At 48.5% G+C, this 21,667-nt stretch overlaps 1 protein-coding gene across 3 annotated transcripts; it reads right to left on the reverse strand.

Moving 5' to 3' along the window:
* Positions 1–2,341: 2,341 nt before the first annotated feature.
* Positions 2,342–18,632, reverse strand: CHST12 (carbohydrate sulfotransferase 12). Of its 3 annotated transcripts, none has more exons than XM_043456089.1 (2): positions 18,482–18,632; positions 2,342–4,050 (listed from the first exon to the last, which is right to left on the reverse strand). In XM_043456089.1, the coding sequence occupies exon 2, from the start codon at positions 3,975–3,977 to the stop codon at positions 2,718–2,720; it is 1,260 nt and encodes a 419-aa protein (XP_043312024.1). In that variant the 5' UTR covers positions 3,978–4,050; positions 18,482–18,632; the 3' UTR covers positions 2,342–2,717. The 3 variants fall into 3 exon arrangements, with proteins under 3 accessions (XP_043312024.1, XP_043312026.1, XP_043312025.1); XM_043456091.1 differs by having other exon boundaries at positions 18,446–18,580; XM_043456090.1 differs by having other exon boundaries at positions 18,441–18,563.
* Between the last annotated feature and the right edge of the window lie 3,035 nt (positions 18,633–21,667).

Consider the following 21,667-nt stretch of genomic DNA (forward strand, 5'->3'; position numbering starts at 1 on the left):
ATATGCCTTTTCCCAAATTAGACCTCCTTCCTTGGAAAGTCTAGTCTCACGGCAACTTTCCTCCTTGGAGTATGACACCCACGGACCACCCCAGGTCAGGAATGAAAGGGGCCCTCTGGCAAAGAGACTGGCACCCACTAGCAGAGTGCCCGGTGGGGACGGCTGGAGGAGAAGTGACGCACAGGAGGGGATTTCTGAAGACACGTTTGCCGGAGCCAGACCGGCTGCGCCCAGATCCTTCCCCTGCCTAACTGCGGGCTGGGCAGCAGACCCTGCCCAGGGCAGGACGGCCCTGCTCAGGCTGGTCCGCCCCCCACAACGCCCCACGACAGCCCGGCGCTTCTCCCGAAGTGCTGTGGGAACTCCATGCTCTGGGAAACATTTCTGGAAGAATTTAGAACCCAAACATTTTTCAACCAAACCTTTTAGAAATCCAGACCACTTCCAAAGCCGACTGACTTTGAAACCTGACACTTTAAATCCACTTTTCGAATTTGTGCCCCAAAGTTTTGAAACCAAAGTATTCTGGAAACCTCCTGGAAGCAAGATACTCTGGGAGAAAACCAACTGAAATGGCAAAACTGTTTCATCTGGATTGTTTTTAAGCCCCCAATTTCTGTAAAGGGCTTTGAAGTAAGAGTGGTTTTGTCAAAGCCAGAGTTTCCGCTAGAATTTTCCTGGGAAGAAGCTCAGATGTTTGAACTGAGCCCACAGAAGTGCTTGCTTGTTCCTTAAGGACACTCATCTCGCTGTAAACAGGGGTGGTGTCCAGATCTCGGGAGGAGTCTTGGATCCCTCACTTCATACACTTCTTTCTCAAACTCTCCACCCAGCAGTCTGCTGCCTGATGCCGCTGCCCTCCAGCGACTGGGGTGGAAAAATCCATCACCGAATCATGGCTCAGCCCATGTCTCCTCCAGCCCGCAGCTTTTCCCTTCTGGTGTCCAGGGGGCTGTTCGGCCTCAGAGCTGGATGAAGGGACACAAAGTACTGGCAGCCAGTGACCGTGGGGCCCAGGTGGGCAAGGTGGGGACTGTGCACGGATGAGTGCTTTGAAATCCCATCTCCCCACCCTCCAATCTCTCGCTGGACTTTTCTTCACCGTTTTCACTTCTCCGACAGGCCCAGTGAACACCGCTGTGCCCTGGGTCTGGGGGGGGTGTGCCTTCCACTCCCTGCTGCCCCCACTGCCCCCACTCCTGTTGAGGGGCGCTGCAGGGAGCACGGGGCCACGCGGAGGCCGTGCTGGCGAGGGTGGAGGTGTGTGGGCTGGGGTTTGAACTTCACTCTTCCCCTGTTTTGGATGGGGCTGGAGCTGACCCTCTGTGTTCCCAGTCTGTAGATCCTCTTGCTCCGGGCACCGCTGCTGAGCGTCGGGCCGGCACTGTGCCCCTGCCCCTCCGAGGGAGCTTTCTTCCCTTCAGAGGTCGGCGCCGCCCCACTCAAGCCCGCACCCGGCTGAAGTGTGCGCAGTCCCCACCGCAGCAGGGACGTTCTGAAGGCCCGGAGACCTAAGCTGTACTTCTCAGCTATACACTCCAGGCACAGCACACGTGCTGACAGTCCTGCCAGCCTCCCACCAGGACTGCAAGCTCGCACACTCAAAATCCGTCAAGTGCAGACGCAGGAAGACAGGCCGTGTTTGCCCATCACCGACAAAAGTCACCCAGCAGATCCTGGTCCGCGGGCGTGATGGTGCCATCACCACGAGCAGATGCCCTCCGGGTGGTGACCAAGACAGCCAAGTGGAATCACCTCCGGCAGGCCTGACGGGTGAAATCTGGTTCTCATCTAAACCACTCAAGCAAAGGCAGGGACAAGTGCAAACCAGGGGTCTTCATTAGCATCACCTCCGGATGATGCAAGACGAAATAATTCCCCAAGGAAAACACCCCAGCCTTCCTTTTTCTCATGGATCACCTAATCCCGGAGCTTCCCCACTGCCTCAGTGGTAAAGAACCCGCTCGCCAAGCAGGAGACCCGAGTTTGATCCCTGGGTAGGGAAGATCCCATGGAGAAGGGAATGGCAACCCACTCCAGTGTTCTTGCCTGGAGAATTCTATGGACAGAGGAGCCTGGTGGTCCATGAGTTCACAAAGAGTCGGACAAGACTCAGCGACTAAACAACAAAAGAGCTTTCACTTTTGGAGGATGTGCTGCCCTTGCACAAATACAGGAAGGCCTGATCGTAAACTTAAGGTCCTCCTTTTTGCTGAAGACAACCAGGAACCCTCCCTTCCTGAAATCGAGGCCCTGAGGCCTAAGCGCAGGCCACAGCATTGCTCAGGGCCCCTCGTGAGCGTGTTGCCCCACCGGAAGAACCACAGTGCAGGCGGCAGGAGCAGGTATAACCTTTTACTCCACCACTTCCTTCTCCACTTTTCATATTAAATATCTGAAATATATTAATCTTAAAAAAACAATATTAACACAGTACTCAATGAATACAGGGAGGCAGTAAACAGTAAGTCTAGACTGCAAAACCATAGGTTATTTTACAAACTGGAGTGTGGGTGTGATCAGTTCCAGGTGTTTCCAGCGGGCTCATCAACCAAGCACTGTGGAATTCACACCAGGAGAGAAACGAAGCCATAAAAAAATATATGTGGCAGGCCACTGCTCCATCCTCTGGAAGATGGTACCACCGGCCCTTCCTTCAGGTTGAAAGGAACAACACAAGCACTTTTTTTTGGTGTTCAGGATCTCCCCAAGCGCCTTCAGTCTCTAAGCAGATTTTCAGGTTTGGGGTAGCCGAAGAGAACAAAGTCTGCTTCGTAGAGTTTGTATAGCTGCTGCCTCCAGGCCAGGGGGATGTTGGCAAACCAGCCTTCCTCCCAGCTGCTGGCAGTCCTGTTGCGGTAACTCGGGGGGAACTGGAGCAGCCGGTCCACCTTGAGGAGCCGCAGCAGCTGGGCGGCGTCCTGGTCCAGCGTCTCCAGCTTGCCCACGAAGTCGTAGTCGATCTGGCAGGGGTGGCAGAGGCGGTGCACCTGCCGCCAGTGCTCGTTGAAGGGCGCCAGCTCCTCCGTGTGCGGGTCCAGCAGGTACTGGATGAAGTTGGCGAAGGACACCCTGAGCCCGGCGCTGAAGGCCTCGCTGACCGAGGCGGGCAGGCTGCTGTGGTTGGAGTACATCCTCAGCATGGGGACGGCGAACTTCTGGTAGAACTCCTCATTCTCCAGCTCGAACTTGCTGCGGAAAGCCGAGATGAGGCGCACGAAGGGGTCACGTACGAACAGGAACTTGGTGTACTTCTTCAGCTTAATCTTCATGAGGTGCCTGGAGAACTTCCCGTAGCGGCGCCAGAACTTGTTGAAGGTCAGGTGGGTGCTGGAGTTGTGGACGTACTCCCGGGGGATGTCCAGGGGGTCGCGGTAGGGCGTGCCCTGGTCTGAGAGGCTCTGGCTCAGGACGATCATCACGCGTTTCCAGTTGGTGCAGGCCACCTTGGGCACGTAGCAGTAGATGACCCCGTGGCGGTCGTCCACGATGAGGTGGTTCAGCTCGTAGTTGGGGATGTCGTCGAAGGAGCGCTCCTTGGTGGGGAACACGAAACTGGCGTTGGCGCAGAACTCCCTCAGCACGCTCCTCCGCTCGGCCTGCCGCCCATCCGGGTCCGGACTCTGCTGGGCAGTGTGGCTGGACCAGTCGTAGCCCCTCACGCTCTCCTCCAGGTTGCCAAGCACAGGCTTGCTGGAGGCCGGCAGGGAGGGCTGCTCCACCCTTTTACCCAAAAGGGGGCGCTGCTTCTCCCTGACGAAGCTCTCCCAAATCTCGAGGCTGGAGGTGAAGACGTCCCCGGGCGCTGAATTGGGGCTGGGGAAGGGCTTCAGCACGTGCGGCCTGGAGAGGGACGTGTGCAGGTTGAAGTGGGTGGGGCCCATGTTGTCCCAGTACACGATGATCAGGAGGATCATGAACACAGACCCCAGGACCAGCCACAGGCGGAAGAGCCGGCTTTTGGTCATCGTGTCCATGGATGCAGGGGCCTTTCCCTGGACCCTTTCACTTCCACTTCCAGTAGAGACGCGACGCCGTGCTCTGAGGAAGCTGGAAGACAACAGAGGCCAAGTGAACGATTAAGGTCCTCTCCCAGCCTGCAGCCCAGATAGGAGGGGTCTGCTTCTCCACCTCTTCACCCTCTGTGAGCTGAGTTTTGTGGGGGGCCCGGTGGGGGGTGTCAGCTTCCCCATGTGATGTGACCCCCTTGCCCCACCCCAAGCCCCTTCTGCTGCGGTCACATCATCCAAACCGACACATGAGCTGGGCCCTGTGAGAGGCCGACGGAGTGCGTGACCTGGGCAGGCTTCTGCCAGGGCTCAGCCTTCACCCCCACAGCACCGGTGGATGCCGGGGCCACCGGGAGCAGGGCTGCTCAGGAGGGAAGCCAGGTGTGTGCTGCGGCTTCAGCCTTGTGGAGGGCTGTCACATGGCAGAGGGAGCAACTTCAGAAGAGGAAACCAGAAACTGAGTCAAGCCCAAGGACGGAGTACCCTAACAACCGTACGTGGGCCCAGACCCAGAGCAGGCGGCTTTCTAAGCTGTCCAGGACTTCTCTCACTATGGACACCGGGCACAGAGGGACGGAGCTCACTCTGGGAAGTCCAAAGGAGAGTCCCATGCTGAGCACACACTGGGACAACTCCCAGTGTGCACCTGAGTCTACATTTCTAGTAGACTACGCACCTGGTATCCAACACATTTTCATTAGGCAGAAATTTGAGGACAATCTCTATTCACCTTTGCAGCTTTTGTTTACTCTTAATTCACTTTTTTTTTTTTTAATGGAAAAGTGATACATACTCATGGTAAAGACATCAGCAGACTGTGGGGCTGGAAAAGACGCTCAAGAGTCCCTTAGACAGCAAGGAGATCCAACCAATCCATCCTAAAGGAAATCAACCCTGAATATTCATCAGAAGGACTGATGCCGAAGCTAAAGCTCCAATACTTTGGTCACCTGATGCGAAGAACTGAAGCACTGGAAAAGACCCTGATGCTGGGAAAGACTGAGGGCAGGAAGAGGAGGGGGTGACGCAAGATGAGATGGTTGGGTGGCATCACCGACTCAATGGACATGAATCTGAGCAAACTCTGGGATACAGTGAAGGACAGGGAAGCCTGGCATGCTGCAGCCCATGGGGTTGCAAAGAGTTGGACACAACTTGGCAACTGAGCAGCAACATATAATGACCACACATTATACAGGTAACAAGCACACCACAAAAACCACGAAACAGGGCTGCAGGTGAGGCATCGTGCTGTCTCCTGCGCAACTGCCGCTGGGACTTTAGCTGGCTCCCGGCGAGTGGGTGTGAGTGAGACAAGAAGCAGCAACACTGCAATAGCTTTCAATACCCTTTTAGTGGTAATGGTTATAATCACACACTTTTACAGCCTATTTTTAAACTAAATCATAAGTACCCATGTCACTGAAGTTTTCAAGACCATCCCTTCTCAAGGATGTGCCAGGATGAACAGTTTATAAAGATGAAGATGAAACCATATTAAAAAAAAAAGTTTGCTACAGCCTGAGAAAGCAGCAAAGGGAAAAAGTAACTTAAGATGTCAGGTGACTTAAGAGACCAGTTTTCACTTTTAATATTAAGACCAACAAACAGAATAGAGGTGATGCTGAGCCACGGGCACATCTTGTGGACACAGGCACAGATCAGCCGCATGTTTATAATGCAAAGAACCACCTGGCCTGATGACCTAAATGCTTTATTTTTCAACCAAGAAGTAGTATATGCACATTAATAAATGCCAGTGCCTAAACCCTGACTCTCTTTACTAATAATTGCAAGGAAAAGACACGGTCACAGTCACAGACAAGACAAATTCTGTATGTGCACTTACATGAGGTTCCTAAAGGACTCAGATTCATAGAGACAGAAAGTAGAAGAGCCAGGGCCAGGGGCAGGGCCGGGGGTGGGGAGTCAGTGTTCAGTGGGCACAGTCTGAGTCTCGGATGATGAAGTCAGTGCTCACAACGGATGGTGGTGATGGCTGCACAAGAACATGAATGTGCTAATGTCACCGAGCTGTGCACTTAAACATGGCCAAGGTGGTAAGTTTCATGTTATGTGTATTTTACCACAAAGAAAACACTGGAGGAAGAAAAATGAATTAGAGCTATAACAGTCGACTTGTGGAGGAATTTCCAAGAGGCAATGCTGCATGAATAAGGCAAATGTCGGACAGTGGGTAAAAACTAAAGCAAGGCCTAACTGTAGCAGTGAGCTGTCAGAGGCCGACTGCGGAGCCTGCTGCTGGGGCCACAAGTTACTTGCACAGTGCAAAAGCCCCACAGGCGACTCTACCTGCAACCTGTTTATTAAGCGAACACTAAAGTTCTAGAAATTTATAATTGGGGTTACTGCACAAAAACAGGACAGGTCTTCTCCTTGGGACAGCGGAAACCCTGCACCTGGTTACTCACTGGGGAGACTGGTCCAGAAGCCCTGTCTTGCCCCGGAGTCCTGCCACGTCACAGCCCCTTGCAGCCCTTCTACACCACAGGGCTGCGTGCCTATACACCAAGTGAGGCAGTGCTGACCCATGAGGCTGAGGCCACGGTTCATTTTTAACATCACAGAACAAGGGCAGTCCTTTGTGTTGTCATCGCTAACCTCAAACAAGCCACAAAAGCAGCGGTGGTGGAAACCCGCCGGGCTGTGCGCATTAAATGGCCTGTGAGAGCAGTCCTCTGGGAGGAAGGACCGTGGCTGCCTCAAAACATGCACGGAGACAAGTACACAGCCTCTTAGAACTGCGACGAGAGAGCAGAGAGGCAAACTGAGTCAAGACTATCACACAGCACTGCCAGCAACAAGCTTTACTTTTCAAAAGGGAGCAGGACATCTGGGAACTCCTGGTCCAGTGGCCTGGGCAGCTCAAGCCGGATAATCCAGGTAACACGTCCCCATCCTCTGGGGGAGAGAGCAGAATGACAGGGAAAGCCAGGCTGAGAACCGACGTGCGTGCTCAGTCACTTCAGTCGTGTCCGATTCTGGGCGACCCCGTGGACTGCAGTCTGCCAGGCTCTTCTGTCCACGGGACTCTCCCGGCAAGAATACTGGAGTGGGTTGCCATGCCCTCCTCCAGGGGATCTTCCTGACCCAGGGATCAAACCCGCATCTCCTGTATCTCCTGCATTGTAGGAGGATTTGCTGAGCCACTGGGGAAGCCCGCTGAGAACCAGGGACTGCTTCAAAAACATGTCAGAGAACAACAGTGACCACATAAAGTAATTTCTCATTCATAAAATAAGGGCATTATTTCTGAACATAAACCTCCCAGTATTTCAAAAAGCAGTCAACAAAAAGCCCCACCAGTTTTGAAGAAGCAGAGCAAGAAGAGCCTTCACAGAGGAAAGGCTCCACGTCGGTCTCCAGCTTTTGCCTCCAGCAACAGGACCAACAGCAAACTTGAGCTAGAAGTCTCATCCCTGGAGGGCTGGTTTTCTACTAAAGCAGAACACTGTGGCGAGGTAGAGAGTTTCTGGGCCCAAGGGGGGCCTGCTGAACATTTCTGCTCACACAGGGCAGGGTATGATGCCAGAGCAGACGTGGCCACCCCTGGAGGCAAGCACCCCAAGCAAGCTGGCTGCCCACCTACGGCTGCTGGTCTGAAGAAGCCGTCATGCCAACGACAGACAGGAGTCCAGAAAGATGGGGCAGTCCATGGCACAGAGCTGAGGGCCGACCTCCCTCACACTCAGGAGCATGTCACCCCAAAACCTCTGAAAGCGAGGGCCACGTGGCCAGACCCACATTCAGACGCATGTAAGGGCGTTTCCCACAATTTAATGGCAGAACAATACAGGAAGGTCCAGCGGTGTGTGCTAATTTCACACGTCAACTTGACTGAGCTATGGCTGCACAGGTAGTTGGTCCCACACGCTGGCGTGTCTGTGAGGGTGACTCTGCATGAGATTCATGTTTGCATCGGTAGGCTGAGTAAGGCAGATGGCCCTCCCCAGCGTAGGTTAGCCTCACCCACTTTGGTGAAAGCCTGAATAAAACAAAATGGCAAGGGAAGAGAGAACTCCCTCTCTCTACCTGACTGTCTTTGAGCTGGAGCATTGGTTTCCTGCCTTCAGACTCGGACAAATGCGGGAACCCTCCCCACTGGCGTTCCTGGTTCTCAGGTCTTCAGACTCAGACTGGAACACACCAGTGGCTCCCTGGGTCTGAACTCCTCAGCCTCCATGCCATGGGAGCCAATTCCTTGTGATAAATACACACGCAGACACACACACACCCCTTACTGGGGTTCTGTTTCTCTGGAGAGCCCTCACTGATATATGAATATTTATTTTGTCATTTGGACTGGGGTTTGTGGGTCTGTGTGTGTTTGTGTATTTACTACATATTATAGACACAAATGATCAAACCAGTGAGAATTAAACAGTGAGTGGTAATAAATGGAAATTAATGGATCTGGTGTTGTGGAAAGGAATGTTAAATGCAGAGAATTTCAGCCAGTGTAGAATATCTAATACAAGTATTCCAGAGGGAGACGCTGAGATTGTTTTTTTCCCCTTATAGATATCTTGCTGTTCCAGCACCTGATTTGTTTAAAAGACTGTTCTTTCCTGGTTAAATCACATTAGCACCTCTGCTTTTTTTTTTCCCTAAGTGAAGATTACTGAGGTATGATTTATACACAATAAAATGCACTCTTTTAAACTGCAGTCTGATGAGTCTGGGCAAATGAACAGTGTTAAAGACACAGAACATTCCCATCATCCCCCAAAGTTCTTGCACCCTCCCCAATATCCAGCTCCAGGCAGTTGCCAATCTGTTATCTTCCCTGTAGTCCTGCCTCTTCTTAGAATGTCACAGAAATGGAATTACACAGGAAGCAGGTGCTTGTATTTGGTTTCCTTCACTTAACAAGATGCTTCTGAGACTTGTCTAAGATGTTGCTTGTGTCATGGCTGAACAGTACCTGCTATATGGATAAACCACTACCTGTTTATCCATTTACCAACCGACGAACTTTGGAGTTAGTTCTCTATTTTGGTTATCATGAAAAAAATTGATACCAACTTTTTTTGTATACAGACCAGTTTTTTTTTATGCTGAAACATTAAAAAAAGTCAAAAAGATTGTATTTAAAAATATCAAGCCAATTTTTCACTTCCTGGAAGGTTCTATAAGATCCATAACAGCAGATGTTCTAGAATTAAGCTTAGGGATTCTATTTAAAGATGAATCAAACTGACCATCAAAATATGATATATGAATCTTAGATTATCATTTTTCAATTATAAAATTTTACAGGCTCAAGTGATTAGAGCAAGTTTGTAGGACACAAGGTTTATATACAAAAGTTAACCATTTTCCTATATATCAGCAATGAACAAGTGGAATTTGAAATTAAAAACACAATCCCATTTATTAGCACCTTCCCAAAATAAAATACTTAGGTTTAAATTTAATATGTACAAGGTCTTTATGAGGAAAACTGAAAAATTCTGATGAATGAAATCATCAGAAGAACTAAATAAATGAAGAGATATTCTATGTGCAAACTGCTAAGGATAAGAAGACTCAATATTGTCAAGATGTCAGTTCTTCCCAGCTCCATCTACAGATTAATCCCAACCAAAATCCCAGCAAGTTCTTTGTGGACATCAACAAACTCTTCCTAAAGTTTGTAGGTGGAGGCAAAAGACCCAGAGTAGCCAACACAATACTGAAGGAGAAGAATAAAGCTGGAAGATTGATGCTATGAGACTTCAAGATTTACCACCAAGCTACAGTAATCAAAATGGTGTAGATTGGCAAAGAATAGAGAAATAGATCAGTGGAACAGCACAGAGAGCCAGAAACAGATCCCCATATAGCTAACTTATTTTTAACAAAGGAGCAAAGGCAATACAATGGAACAAGACAGTCTGCAACAAATGGTGCTGGAATAACTGGACATCCACATGTTAAAAAAAAAAAAAAGGAATCTAGACACAGACTTTACACCCCTCACAAAAATTAACTCAGAATGGATAATAGACCTAAATTTAAAATGCAAAACTATTAAAGCTCCTAGAAGAAAACCTAAACGACCTTGCATATGGTGATACCTTTTTAGATATAACACCAAAGACATGAATGAAATTACTGTCCACACAAAGATCTGTACAAGAATGTTCATTGTGACTTTATTAAAAATTACTACAAATTGAAAACAACCCAGAGGTCCACCAACAAGTGAATGAATCAACAAACTGGTATACTCATTCAGGAGAAAACTATTCAACAATAATAAAGAATGAACCATGATTCACACATCAACACATGCAACCACACAGATAAATCCTGCAGATATTACACTAAACAAAAGAACCCAGACACAAGAGTACATACCACATGATTTCACTTATCAAGTTTATAAAAGGCAAAATTAGTAACAGAAATCATCAACTGCCAAGGGACAGGGGGAAATGTGGGTGAGGGAAGTTTTCTATTCCATTGTCTGTAAGGGTGGTTACACAGGTGGGTATATCTGTCATGGAAGTTTACACTTAAAATGCGTGCCTTTTATTGCACGTAAATTATACCTCAATGCATTTGACTGCAAGGGGGAAAAATGTGAGCGGTCTTATTAATTCAATCTCCAAGAGTTAAAACTTTTCAGCGTAAACTCTATGCAACTAACCAGCTGTCACTTACTTCTACCATACAGGATAAAAACACCAGCACTGAAGTCCTACACACACATTTAGAGATTGGGAAGAAAAGGACAAGAATTCTGAGGCCCAGTCCAGTCTCTGCTGAGTGGCCTGGGATATTTCTTTAAGTCTGAGTTTTACTTCTTTACCTATAAAACAAGAATAATCAAGGTCTTTCTGCCACTCAGAGCTACTGAGAGGATGACAATGAGAAAATAAAAAATAAATAAATAAAAATTTTAAAAAAAAGAAAATGAGAAAATATCAGCTAAATGTTTTGTAAAACAGTAAAGCATGTTCTTTAGACTATACCACTGGCCCTACTTATCTTTCTGTTTCATCTGGCTCTCAAATATAACATTATTTTTATTATTAGTCATGCTATCTATCAATATCCAGTTATTAGCAGAGAAGAATGTATGATTTTAATTAATTTTATAATAAAAAAACAGTAGCTAATATGCTTTCCAAAGTGTTGATATAAGGTCTGCATATCTGAAGTTATTTGATCTCCACTGTAATTTTGATAGAGTTAGGGCAAAATAGCCAGGCAAGTTGCCCAACTGTGAACAGCTACCACTGCTCAAAGCTGGTATTTGACAACTGATTTTAGGGCCTATATTCCCAACTACTACAACTCTACCAGCCTCTCAGGAAATACTTAATGTGGAATTAGTTGGTTTTTCTATGCACTCAAATTTTTATCACTTTTATTTCTGAGAGAATTCGCTTCTCCTTGTCCAAATAACCAACTTCTGAGCCTTAAATCAAATGACATGACCTTCATTAAGAAGTCCAAGAATGTTTCAAATTTTATTTATTTCTGCTACTAGCAAAGAGACCAGAAACTATCTACTTCTTATACAGCTTTGCAAACACTATATAAGGCAAATAATTCGCCATGGTTCTCATCACTGCAGTCAACAGAAATCTGGAAAGTTTGTTAGTGGAATCAACATTTACTCTCTGCACCCTCTATCACCCAGCCCTACAACTGATGCTCTGGTGCTGGATTAAAACCTCTACTGAAAGGCATGTTTCCACTTCATGCCACCAGCACTGGGGGTTTATTTGCTTGTAAAATTTACTTCACTTGTATTCAGTTAACCCTGAGAACTAAATCTGACAGCGTATCCAAATAAAAATAAGTAATAAATGGTAACATTGATGAGAACCAAAGGTTGATGTTCATCCCAGAAGACCTGAACGAACACTGAGCCAAACTTGGCCTTTGAAATAAAGTAACTTCCCACAGAGCTGGCCACAGCACAGACGGCCATCTGCTGACATTGATGTCTTCATCCCTGGAGTCTGAGCCCAGGGAGAGCCTCACAAGTAGTCAGGTTATTAAGGTAGGCACTCCGGTCCCATATTCCCAAATTAGATTTCAGGTTCTTGGGAGACAGGGATCATGTTTACCATTTCTTCTGTATTCCTCACAGGACTCAAATACTTGTTGCAAGGTACTTGACTCTGGAATCCAAACAATAACTCATTTCCCAGAGTTAAGTCAATTCAAAGAAATTACTTCAAGGGAAAATAGATAATAAATTTCACTATGGTTAGCTGAAAAACCTGATTAAGGGCTTTACTTTCTTAATATACGCAGACCCTAACCTTTCTCAGCCAGTTCTCACCTGCGTTACTCCAACAGCCTCCGACCTGGTCTCCCCACCTCTGCTCTCGTGTCCATATAATGTAGCCATGGTTATTCTGCCAAAAGTGAGATCACGTCATGGCTCTGCTCAAAATTCAATCACTGGGGTCCAATGTCTTCCATTTCCAGTCCTTACGATGGCCTGTGACAAGCCCTGCAGGACTGGGGTCCCACACCCCCATGCCTCTCACTCCCCGTCACTGGCCCCACTCAAGCCACAGTGGCCTCCTCACTGTCCACGCCCTGCACCAGCCAGGCTCCCACTGCCTGAACGGCTCACACCCAGGAATCCTGTGGCTCACCTCGGCACCTCACCACATTAGCGAGGGCTTCCCTGATCACTCCCCACCCTGCCAGTCCATCCTCCATACCTGTTTCTTCTCCGTGTCATTTGTCATCACCTACTGAACTGCATATTAAATAGTCACTAGTATATTTGCTTACTATCTATCTGGACTGGAATATAAACTTTAGAAGGGAGGTACTTAACCCTTCAAAGTTTGTCATAGTTGTAGTCTCAAGGCTATGAATAGTGCTTGGAATATTGAGCTAGATGCTCAATAAAGAGTTATTATGCTAACAAAAACAGATAAACATGACTGACTCTGATTTCATAATTGCTGAAACTCAGTGATAGGTAAAGAAGAGATAATAATATTATCATTTCTACTTTTGGATATGTTTTAAATTCCTTTTGTTGTTAATTTTTCAGTCACTAAGTGGTATCTGACTGTTGACTGCAGCATGCCAGGCTTGCCTGTCCTTCACTATCTCCCAGAGTTTGCTCAGATTCTTGGATCACAGCCTTGTCATGGCAAAGGGGCTTGCATAACTCAATGAAGCAATGAGCCATGCTGTGCAAGTCCACCCAACAGGTGATAGTGAAGAGTTCTGCCAAAACATGATCCACTGGAGGAGGGAATGGCAAACCACTCCAGTATTCTTGCCACAAGAACCCCATGAATAAAATTCCTTAACAAGTTAAAAGAAAAAAGCTAAAGATAGCACCAAATCTCTGATATGGGACCACAGCCAAGAGACAGGATACTGAGAACAATAACAATAATGGAGAGGAAATAAGAACAAGTAAACTCTCCCCATAAGAAAGAGCCTGGTGAGTGATCCAGCTGCACACAGAACACCCAGAGTCTGGCCTCTTCTTTCATTGGAGTAGGAAGCTTACTGCTTTGTCTTTATTTTGATCAACATTATGTCTGTATGTTAAAGGATTACCTCATCACCAGAATTAACTATAAACACAGCCCCCAGTCCCTGCTTTCCTGTTACCCACCTCCATCTTTCTTATTTGTTTTTGGCCACACAGCATGTGCGATCATAGTTCCTTGGCCAGGGATCAAACCCGTACCCCTGCAGTAGAAGCACAGAGTCTTAACCACTGGACTGCCAGGGAAGTCCCTCCCTCATTCTTAGCTGTCTCTTTTGGTGTTACCACCTGCCTCTAAGTAATTGCCCTGGGTGATAATCGAATAGTTCAGCTTGGGCATCATCCACTGACTTCCCCAAGTAGTGGCAGGTGGCAGGCAGAAATGTAGTCTTTCTTTCCTCCATCAGCCCTTCAAACAACCATGCCACGCTCATCTCCACGCCTCCTCCATACAGGCATATCATCATTTTAATGAGAGCGATATTCAATGTTTACATAAATTATTACCGTTGCGCAAAGGCTATTCACAGCAAAGCCTTGCAGTACACCATAATTATTTTTCTTTCCTGCACAACAGCTTATTTTCCCTGGAACTTGTTAATAGTCTCATGCTTTCATTTGCTTTGTTTTCTATGTACTTACCACTACTACAACCCCAACTCTGCCAACCGTCTAAATCTCCTCTCCAGATGTTTCAGAGCACCAGGGACCCGGTCTTTCATCTTCCCCACAAAATCCCTTTGAGGAAACATAGAGGCTCAAGTCATAAGATACCTGCTCTCCTTACCCAGTGCCTGGCTTGGCTGGTATCCCAGCTTCTCCACCTACCCAGCAGATTCTTTTCACCTTTTCTCTGAGGATAATTCTGTCTCCTCTAGTTCTGACTTTCCAGATTCCCCACCTTATTCTGGGAAAGTATGCTTGCCAGTCATTTCTTTAAAATACATGAGAGACAAATTTTTGGAGCAAGTGTGAAAATATCTTTATTCTACCCTTCTTTGCCTGATTTTAGAATTCAAGGTAAAATACTTCCCTTCAGAATTTTGAAAGTAATGCTCTCTTGCCTCCTAGCTTCCAATGCTCCTGTAGATGGTTCCCAAGCCATTCTGCTCCATCCTGTGTTGACCCGTTGGTGGCCTGTCTTTGTTCTTTCTCTAGAAGTCAACACAATCTCCTTAGTCCAGAGTTCTGAGATTTCACAGCAGTGTGCCTTGCAGAGAGTGTGCATGGTTTCTCTCCATGTGAACTCTCACCACGGAAGTTCTGCAACACACACCTTCAGCTGCACTTTCAAATAAGCTCCTTGCTTCCAGACTCTCACTAGTCACTACCAGAAATTCAGTATTCCTCCCTGTACAAACTTGCTCCCCACACTCTGAACATCCAAACTGGGAACTGAACAGACGAGGTGAGTGAACCTGCATTTTCGTCTGTGGTGCTGGTCACTCAGTGGGCCCCTTCAAAGGAGGAAGTTTTGGTTTTAGGATTTACCTTATACTTTTGTGGATGATTTTATCCCATTTTATTTCTTGCTGAAACTCTTACTATGTAAACCGCCTAATATGACCATTTAATTTTCTTTTTTCTCTCATTTTCCTTCTCTTTTTGCTGTTGTTCTATTTCCTGAGCTGTCAACTTCTTCTTCACTTACTGAGCTTTTTATTTCTTCCACTGTATTTATACACATGAGTCATCTTTTCGGATTTCTGAATGCTCCTTTAAAACAAAAAAAATCCTCAATCCTCTGTGGTGACCTGTTCCTAAATGGAAAGGAAACCCAAGGAAAGAGGGGATATATGCATAAGTGTGGCTGATTCACTTTGCTGCACAGCAGAAACACAACACAGTAAAGCAACCAGACTCCAATAACATACACAAAAAGAGAGCATCCTGTTCTTGCCTACTGATGAAATGTTTTCCATCTCCATGTGTGTATTAGTGACAGTATGCTTTTTAAGTTTTCTTCCGGCATACTCTCTACTGCTTCCAAGTGTGTGTTATGATCTCTGTCTTCCCAATCAGAGGTTTCTTCACTTGTCCCTGGTTATCCAGTCCTATTTAAGGGGAAGGGGATTAAAAGAACCTGGAAGCTTTGGACTCTAGAAGGGAGTTATTATTATTAACTATGAGCTTTGTTAGTGAGTGATCCAATTGGGCCTCCTTACTGTGGGCCCCTGATGTCATTATTTTTAGATCCTTTCTCAGGCTACTCACTTTCCCCAAAGATTGTTCCATTCTCCTACCTGGAAGGAGAAGTACCAATTGATAGTATTCTGGGAGCCACACAGGCTCCATTCACTTCATCCTCTTGTGTTCTGTCCACCCCTTCTTCCCCATTCAACTACACCCACTGTTTCCTATTCCTCTCTGAAATGCAGTTCTCTAAAAAGTTACAGAAACCACCACCTTGGTTAAGTCCAGGAAGTGCTGAGTTACTGAGTCAGTTATCATTAAGCACATCTGCTGGCAAATGACTGGTGAACCATGAGCTTGGCTGCAGCCACAGACCCACTAAGTACTCTGAAACTAGCCACTCCTCTCTGAAGAAAAAGAAACAATCTAAAAACTGAAACTGAAGATGTTAGTTTTAAAAAACTACAAACTAGCAGCATTTGTTTCAGTATTATCAATATCCTGTCTCTTATCCAGGAATGGCACTTTAACCTGAGACCTTTCTGGAAGAGAACCACCCACTAGCCTTAGTGACCATGCAATAATGACAGTAAGCTGCATTTCCTCTGGCAACCATCCAACGTGCTCCTCTTCTGCCATCTACCCCTTTCCTGCTGGCATTCCCCAGGATTCCCTCCCCGGGCACATTCTTTCTCTCCAAGAGCACATCTCACCCAGGACGGCCCACAAATACTGTAAATTTCACAAGTCCAAAAATCAAATGCATTTTAGCCCCTTCCTTCTCCACATGTGCTCCAGTATTCCCTAGCTCAGGTACCGGCCCCTCCTCAGCACCCACATGAGACATCCTGGTTACTTCTGCCTTTTTCCTTTCCCTCTCACCACATCTCAGAGTGCTGTCGTAGTGTCGACTCTCCTGCTTCTTTCAAGCTGACGCCCTTCTTGACTCTCAGCCACCGTTCTGACCCATGCCCCCTACAACTGTACCCAACTCAGTCTCCATCTCCTGATACCCTGGACCCATTTCTCTGTTCTCACTAGGGTTACTTCTCTAAAACACATCTTTCACAGCCCACCCCAAACCTTGACTACCCCTCACCAAGAGGACAAAGTCCAAGCTCCCTGGCAAAGCACTCAAGGCCCTTCGATCAGAAACCTCTTTCTGGCCTTAGCTTGCATTTCAATCCTCAAACCCCACCCTCCAATCAACACAGGGGGCTCACTGCTCCCTCCCGTCAAACATTCCATTCACTTCCTCGTTTTCACACACCCTGGAATGTTCTCCCCAAACTTCACTCATCTTTCAAGGCCCAACTCCTGTCATCTCCACTATGGAAAACTTCTGCAACACCTAACAACGAGTTTAGCTGCTCCCTCTTTCTTCACACTTTGTAAACACCTAGATGACAACATTAATCGCAGGGTGTTACAGTCAGGCTAGCCATATTACCAGCTTCTAGCCCTACTTGGCATCTTACAAAGGATGAGAGGCTCACTGTTTGCTCAGATGATGAAAGAGGTGCACACCGAGTGACAGCGAACAGCCCTGCTGGCTTGAAAACACCAGCCCAAAGTCTTAGAAACCATCTGGCAAGAAAAGGAAACATCCATGCGTTTCCATGCAGGCACTCTCTAAATTCTCAGCAGTGCTGCCTTCAGGCAACAGTTTCCTAGGTGTTGGCTGACACTTCTGTGGTACTCGTGTTGCAATATATAAGTGCATCAAATCAACACTCTGCACATCTTAAACTTACACAATGCTACATCAATTATACTTCAATTTTAAAAAACCTTCCTAGTATCTCCTTTCTGATCCTGACACCAGCCCTGTCTTACATTCCCAACACCAGATGTTCACAGAGAAGGGCTAGACTGTGTCCTGGTTTGGGGGCAGGTGAGGACCAGCTGAGCAGCTTCTCAGCTGCCCCCTGCCTGGACCCACACATTAGGGGACAGTCTCCTTAGAGATGCGCTTGCATCCACTCTCCCCCAATCCACATTCTCATTCATCCCAGGTCTCCCGAGTCTCTCCGACGTCGAATCATAAAATAAATAATTCAATAATCACAGGAACACTATGGCTTGTTGTGCTCCGCGCCAGACGGAACCTCGGCTCCAGCCAAAGGCTCGCCGGAGATGTCTTGGTGGCTGCGAGCCCAAGTGGAAGATATAAGTCCTACTGTTCGCGACTAATACATGGCTTCCTCGCGCTGTTTCTGGAGCAAAGGCTCATCTGAGTGGTGCTCTTCCAGGACGCGCCCGCCTCGGCCAGGGCTGCAGTTCAGGCTGGCGGTCAGCGGGACGGGGGAATGCCCGCGGCCTCGGATGGCCCAGGGCATTGGGCGGGCCCCCCCTGCAAGAGGCTGGTGGAGGGACGCGTGCGCCCGGGGCGCCCGGCCCCGCGCCGGAGCTCCGAGCGCCTGCTCCCGCTCCAAGCTCCCGACCAGCCCGATGGGGGAAGCCGAAGACTCTCCGGCCGCCGCCGCCGCCGCCGCCGCCCCCGGCGGCCCCCTTCAGGATCGATGCCCAGCAGCCAAAACGGGCGGGGGCCAGCCCCGACGGCAGGAGTTGACCGGCCGCGAGCTCCAGCGCCCGGTCCAGGTCTCTTTCACCCCCGCAGGACTGGGGCTCAGAGACGGTGCGAGCCCGGCCAAGGTCACACAGCGACGGCGCGGGGGCTCGGCCCGGGGCTGCGCTGGACCTGCCCCGGCGGCTGAGGGGGCAGGACCAGCCCCGGCTCGCCGGCGCCACCCAGGCCCCGCGCCCCTCGCCTCACCTCACCCTGCACCCCTCATTTCGCCGCTCACCTCACCTCGCGTGCCCCTCACGTCCCCTCGCATCACCTCACCTCGCGCCGCAGCTCGCGCCTCCAACGCCTCGCGACCGGCGGCGCCTCTCGACACCTCCTCTCCACCGGCCCCGCCCCCTGCTCCTCCTCTCGCGAGAAGTCACGGCCGCGGAGGGGCCGGGGAGGCCGAATCGCACCCCCACGCAATGCGCCTGCGCCTTCCGCACCGCCCCCGGGCCTCCCCAGCCCCTGCCATGTGGCGCCGTATTTACGGCTCGGAGCGACCCCGCCCCCGGCCGCCGGGAGCCCCGCCCCCTTCCCAGCAGCCAATCCTGTGCGGCCGGGCGCTCGAGGCCAGCGCGCTGCTGCAGCCGCTCCGGACCTCCCGGCCAGCACCTGCTGTCTCCTGGGCTGGCTCGCTAGCAGTGACTGCCTGCAGAGCATCCTTATGGCAGGCCCTGTGTGGCCTTGAGCAAGTGACTGAACCTCTCTCTGCGGTTGTCTCTAAGTCCATCAGTAGGGCCGTGACTTCGTCCTGCAGGGAGCTAGCGAGACTCAAATGTATGGTGCTGAGCGAGGTGCCCGACGCATCGTCAGCACTCCCCTCGTGGTTCTTACTGTTTTTTTTTTTTTTTTTAGTTGGGGTAAAAATACACATGACATATTGCCTCTAACCATGTTTAGTGTACCACGGGGCAGTAAGTGCATTCATATTTCGTGCAACCGTTTCCACTGTTTGTCCCCGAGACTTTTACGGTCAGCTGTTCATGGTTCCTCCGGGTGAATGAGTTGCCTTCTGATGAAGCCATGTCTCATTCAGTCACTCGGCGGTGAGGTCGCGCTGCCGGGCCCTGGAAGCGGGGGAGTGAAGGAGACAGGAAATTGTCTTATTTACATATTTATTTATTTGTTTATTTTTGGCTGTGCTGGATCTTCCTTGCTGTGAGGGTTTTTCTCTGGCTGCGGGCCAGGGGAGCACTACTCTTCAATGCAGTGCGTAGGCATGTCATTGCGGTGGCTTCTTGTGTTGCGGAGCCCTGGCTTTAGGGGAGAGGACTTAAGTAGTTGCAGCACGTTGGGCTCAGTAGTTGTGGCTCCTGGACTCTAGAGCACGGGCTATAAGCCCCTGAGTGGTGGCTCACCGGTTTAGTGGCTCCACAGCCTGCGGGATCTTCCCAGATTGGGGGTGGAACCGGTGTCTCCTGCTTTGGCAGGAGGATTCTTTACCACTGAGCCACCAGGGAAGCCCAGGCCTGCCCTGTTTGAAAAACAAAAACCAGACTGAGACTTCTACTCCTGCAGCCAGCCCCTTCTCAGCTCATCTCTCAAAGCAGGGGTCTCTGCACACCCTCCATTTCCCCTCATCCTACTCCCTGGAAGAAGGTTTCCTCCAGGAGGCAGGCGCCAGCCAGGCAAAGACGGGAGCACCCAGGGAGATGCAGAGACGCTGGTTGAGTTGCATTTCTGCAGTCAGTCAGGAGGTGACGGGTAGGTCTTTTTATCAACAGGGTTCAAAACTTAGATATGTCACCTATGTCGTCTTGTCTGTGTGTTAGCTTCCTGTGGTTGCCATAACAAAGTACCACAGACTGGGTGACTTAAAAGAAAACTGAGATTTAATCTCTCTCGGTCTGGAAGCTGGAAGTCAGAGATCAAGATGTCGACAGGGTGAGTTCCTTGCCTCATACACGCTGTCTTCTCTGTGTCTCTTCACATTAACTTCCCTCTATGTGTGTCAGTCTCTGCATTTAAATTTCCCCTTTTAATAAGGACAGTCACATTGAATTAGTGCCGTCCTAACGACTTAATTTTAACTAGACTTCTTATAGATACGAGGGGTTAGTTAGGACTTTTAGGTACCTTTTGTTGAGAGGGACACAATTTAGCCCATACCAGAATTTGTCAAAAATTACAGAGTAAGCTGGCTTAAAATGCTGTTTCCTTGGAGAAGGAAATGGCAACCCACTCCAGTATTCTTGCCTGGAAAAGTCCATGGACAGAGGAGCCTGGTGGGCTGCAGTCCATGGGGTCACATGACTGAGCGTGTGTGCACGAGGGTGGAGGGAGATGGGTTGGTGGCAATAAAGTGGTAGAACTAAAAAAAAGAATAAATAAATAAAGAAGAAATAAGGAAAAAAAATGCTGTTTCCTGTTATATACCTATTAGAATACATAATATAGAATATCTATAGAATGATTAAAGCAAATTTTAAAAACATTACAATACTCCATGCTGGCCAGGATGCAGAGCAGCTAGAACTCCCCTGCATTGCTGCTGGGAATGCAAAATGGCTCGACTGCGTTGAAAACCAGTTTGGCGGTTTCTTAAAAAGTTAAACATGAATCTACCATACAACCCAGCAAACCCCACTCCTAGGTATTTATCTAAGAAAAATGAAGGCTTATATTTGTCTAAAAACCTGTATGCTAGTGTCTTTTTGTGGCTTTATTCATCATTGCCCCAAACTGGGAACGACCCCCAAACCTTTGACAGGCGGGTGAACAAAGTGGGGCTCAGTTCCTCATGCTGGAACGTGATTCAGCAATGAAAGGAACAAAGTGTCTGCAGCCACACAGACGACCTCAGGTGCTTCATGCTGAGCGAAAGAAGCCTGTGGTATGAGTCCGTCTAGATGACACTCTGAAAAGGCAAGGCTCGAGCGACAGGTGCTGTGTGGAGTCTGGGGTCAGAAGAGGGCTGCGAAGGGCCATGAGGAAATGTAAGGGGCGTTAGAACTGTTCTGTGTCTTGAGTGTTGGAGATGTTGGAGGTGATTACTTGACCAAATGCACTTGTTAAAGCTCCCAAAACTCTACACTAGAAAGGAGGCATCTTGTCTTACACATAAATTATACCTCCATTTAAAAAAAAAAAAAAAAAACTTTTAAAATGTAATTTCCCTGCAGTCAAGATCTTGCTAGTTATGAAGAAGTGGTGCATAATGGAGATGAAATCGTTTATCCAGAGGACCTGCATTTGGAGGCGCTCAATTGATGTTTCTACAAGGCCAGGGATTCCCAACGTATCCCCTGAAATGGGGGCCTGCAGAGAGGGACTGGGTGCCCCTTTGATAAGATTAAAGGGCCTCTGGCCAGAGAAGAATGGGATACAGTTTTAAATGTTTAATTACAGGCAGACTTCTCAGAGCCTTTGCCAGGATAAAGCTGTTGTGAATTGTAGAGAATTTTCCCACGAATTCCCCAGGCCTAGCCCCAGGGGGTGTTGGTAAAGGTTTGTTTGAACTGA

This window comes from Cervus canadensis, chromosome 32 (assembly GCF_019320065.1).
Source record: "Cervus canadensis isolate Bull #8, Minnesota chromosome 32, ASM1932006v1, whole genome shotgun sequence".
Classification (NCBI taxonomy): domain Eukaryota; kingdom Metazoa; phylum Chordata; class Mammalia; order Artiodactyla; family Cervidae; genus Cervus; species Cervus canadensis.